Source organism: Tupaia chinensis, unplaced genomic scaffold, assembly GCF_000334495.1.
Source record: "Tupaia chinensis unplaced genomic scaffold, TupChi_1.0 Scaffold000320_1, whole genome shotgun sequence".
In the NCBI taxonomy this organism is placed as follows: Eukaryota; Metazoa; Chordata; class Mammalia; order Scandentia; family Tupaiidae; genus Tupaia; species Tupaia belangeri.
Genome location: NW_006159813.1, coordinates 1,908,377 through 1,911,949, shown reverse-complemented (window position 1 = coordinate 1,911,949; position 3,573 = coordinate 1,908,377). Strand labels below are relative to the sequence as shown.

The window sequence follows — 3,573 nt, the reverse complement described above, 5'->3', positions numbered from 1 at the left end:
CTGCAATCCTTTCTCCTCCATTCTCCTCTCGGGATCTTGGGCACGCATGCACACGCGCCCAGCGTGAGTTTTAAGTCACCGGGTCCAGGACGCGAACCGCGGTCGACTACGTGGGAGTCCAGCGACATAGCCATTATGCTAACTGCTGGTTCCCTGGGGGAAAGGTTTTTTGTTTTTAATTAATTCAAGACAAATGAGTATGAGTTTATTTTGGTGCAAAAATAAAAATTGAAATCCACAGTTTTTCAGTAACACACATTTTCTTTTTTTAAAGAGCTATTTATTTATTAATTATCATTATTATGATTTAATTCACTGCAGGGCACATGCACTCGCCAGACAGAGAAAAAGAGGAAGTAAGAAGGCAAGCCACCAGGTCCAGGACTTGAACCATAGTCCATCATGTGGGTTTCCAGTACTCCAACCACCACACCACCTGCTGGTTCCAGTAACACACATTTTCTACCAACTTTTTTTTTAAAAGAGATTTTTGCTATAGGGCATGTATGCTTGCCAGAGAGACAGAGAGAAACAGAAAACAAGAAATTCCCCCCCCCTCCAGAGGGGATGGCCAGGCCTCAATCCATTCTCCTTTAGTCTCCTCTCAGGATTTTAGGCACACACATACAGGTGTCTGGCTTGAGTTTTATGCTGCCGGGTCCAGGACTTGAACTGTGGTCAACTACATGGGAGTCCAGTGACATAACCATTATGCCATCTGTTGGTCCCTCTATACATTTTTTTTTAAGAATTATTTATTTTATTTTACTTATTCATTCATTTTATTATTTTTTTTTAATTTAACCAGAGAGAGACACAGAGAGAGAGAGAGAGAGAGAGAGAAAGTGATAAAGCAAGTCACTAGGTCCGGGACTTGATGGTTGGCCATGTGGGCGTGTCCAGCGCCTTAACCACCACATCACCTGCTGGTCCCCCCCCATAAACTTTTTGAAAACTCCTTAGATTACTTTGGTTAAGTCCCTATCCCACCAAAGTAAGTCCCTGATTCTTAAATCTAACATAGTTTAATTACTCTGTAAAACAAACAATGACATTACATTCTAGACTATGTTTCTTCCAACTAAATTTGCCATTCATACTGGGATAGTGAATAGCCAAGAGAACATAAGGAAAACACCACTCTTGGCTCCTGTTTCAAACTATGAGGAAAAGGTATTTTAAAATGTTATAAAATAGGGGGCCGGCAGGTGGCATGGTGGTTAAGGTCAACCATGACTCAAGTCCTAGACCTGGTGGCTTGCTTTCTCGTCTTCCCTCTTTCTTGCTCTGTCTGTCTCTGGTCAAATTAAAATAGATAAATAAATAAATAAAGTCAAATAAAATAATTATTTATATTTTTTGTAAAGGTTTTTGCTATAGAGAGCGTGCGCTCACCAGAAAGACAGAGAGAGACAGAGAGATAAAAAGTGAGAAATCGCCCCGGGGTGATGACCACACTGCAATCCCTTCTCCTCCATTCTCCTTTCATGATCTTGGGCATACATGCACATGTGCCTGGCATGAGTTTAAGCCACTGGGTCCGGGACTCGAATCACGGTCGACTACATGGGACTCCAGTGACATAGCCATTATGCCAACTGCTCGTCCCAAAGTCAAATAAAATAATTCTTTGAAAAAAAATGATGTTAAAATAAGCAGAAGGCCAAATGAAAAAAAATTTTTAAATGTTTTATATATATATATATATATAATTTATTTTATTATCATTATTAATTTGATTAGAGAATGATAGAGAAGGAAATTGGGAAAGCATGCTGCCAGGTCTAGGACTTGAATTGTGGTCGACCAGGTGCAAGTCCAGTATCTTAGCCATCACATCATCTGCCAGGTCCCTTCCCACTTTTCTTTTTTTTAATTTTTGGAGAGGTTTTGCTATAGGGCGTGTGCGCTCACCAGAAAGACAGAGACAGAAAGCGAGAAATCACCCCCCAGTTGGGATGGCCATGCCGCAATCCCTTCTCCTCCATTCTCCTCTCGGGATCTTGGGCACACATGCACACACACCCGACATGAGATTAAGCCACCGGGTCTGGGACTCGAACCGTGGTCAACTACATGGGAGTCAAGTGACATAGCCATTACGCCAACAGCTGGTATCCCCTTCCGTCTTATTTTATAAATACAGAATCATTCCCTGTTGTGTCTATTTCCTTGAGGACTTACCAGCTTTGTATCCTTGAGCAATGGCTTTCTGCTTGCCAACCTTCAGCATCTCCTTGTTAATATCACAGATCATGACATGGGAACCGCCCAAGGAATCCTCTTCATTTTGGTATGTTTTGGCAATTTCTTCCCATGATACATTTTGTTGGCCTCTTAACTGCCTCTTCTGCTTTTTCTGATGCTGTGTTTGAACATAATTAAGGAATCGGAAGGCTATGTCACCTGTGGGAAGTCAACAAGAGAAAAGATGCAAAAACCAAATAAAAACATTTCTTAAGTCTCAAAGGAGCGGAATCAGCAGATGCTATAATGGTTATGTCGCTGGACGTAACCAGCTAGTCAACCACTGTTTAAGTCCTGGACCTGGTGGCTTCAAACTCATGCTGGGTGCGCATGTACGTGCGTGCCCAAAATCCCGAGAACAGAATGGAGAAAGAAGGGATCCTAGTGTGGCCACCTCCCCAGGTAGGGGGGTGATTTCTCACTTTCTGTCTCTCTGTATCTCTGGCAAGTGCATGTGCCCTACGGCAAAAATCTCTCTACAACAAAAAAACAAAAAACCCAAAGGAGCAAAAAAAAAGTACAGGATTGGATGAATGTATGAAGATGAAAGTTTCAGGCCAGTAAGTGGCACAGAGTTTAAAGCACTGGATCCCACATGGCCAACTACATGTTTCAGGTCCTTGACCCAGAGGTTTGAAAATGACACCAGGTGTGCGTTTGTCCAAAATCTGTAGAGGAGACTGGAGGATAAAAGAAATTGTGGCATGGCCATCCCCCGCCCCCCACCTCCACCCCCTGGAAGTGATTTTTTACTTTTTTTTTTAGAGGTTTTTGCTATAGGGCATGTGTGCTCACAAGAAAGATAAGAGACAAAGAGACAGAAAGCGAGAAATCACCTCCCAGGGGGGATGGCCATGCTGCAATCCCTTCTCCTCCATTCTCCTCTCAGGATCTTGGGCATACATGCACATGTGCCTGGAGTGAGTTTAAGCCATTGGGTCGGGGACTTGAGCCATGGTCAACTACATGGGAGTCCAGTGACATAGCCATTATGCCAACTGCTGGTCCCGATTTTTTACTTCTTTCTCTGTCTTTGTCTCTCTCTGACAAGCGCATGTACCCCATAACAAAAACTTAAAAAACAACAACAACAACAAAATGTTTATACATACTTCAAAGGTAACTTTTCTTTTTAAACAAAGAAAAGGAATAGAGAGTTGGGGACCAGCAGGTGGCGTGGTGGTTAAGGCACTGGACACTCCCACATGAACAAGCATGGCTCGAATTCCGGACCTGGTGACTAGCTTTCTCACTTTCTCTCTCTTGCTCTGGTCAAATTAAAATAAGTAAATGAGTAAATAAAATTAAAAATTCTGTATATAAAAA

At 42.4% G+C, this 3,573-nt stretch overlaps 1 protein-coding gene across 1 annotated transcript in view; it reads right to left on the bottom strand.

Moving 5' to 3' along the window:
* COQ5 (coenzyme Q5, methyltransferase) overlaps positions 1-3,573 on the bottom strand; it is a 36,323-nt gene that overhangs the window by 12,902 nt on the left and 19,848 nt on the right. The window contains exon 3 of the mRNA XM_006151525.3: positions 2,185-2,406. Coding sequence (XP_006151587.1) covers positions 2,185-2,406 — 222 coding nt within the window. The remainder of the gene's footprint in view (positions 1-2,184; positions 2,407-3,573) is intronic.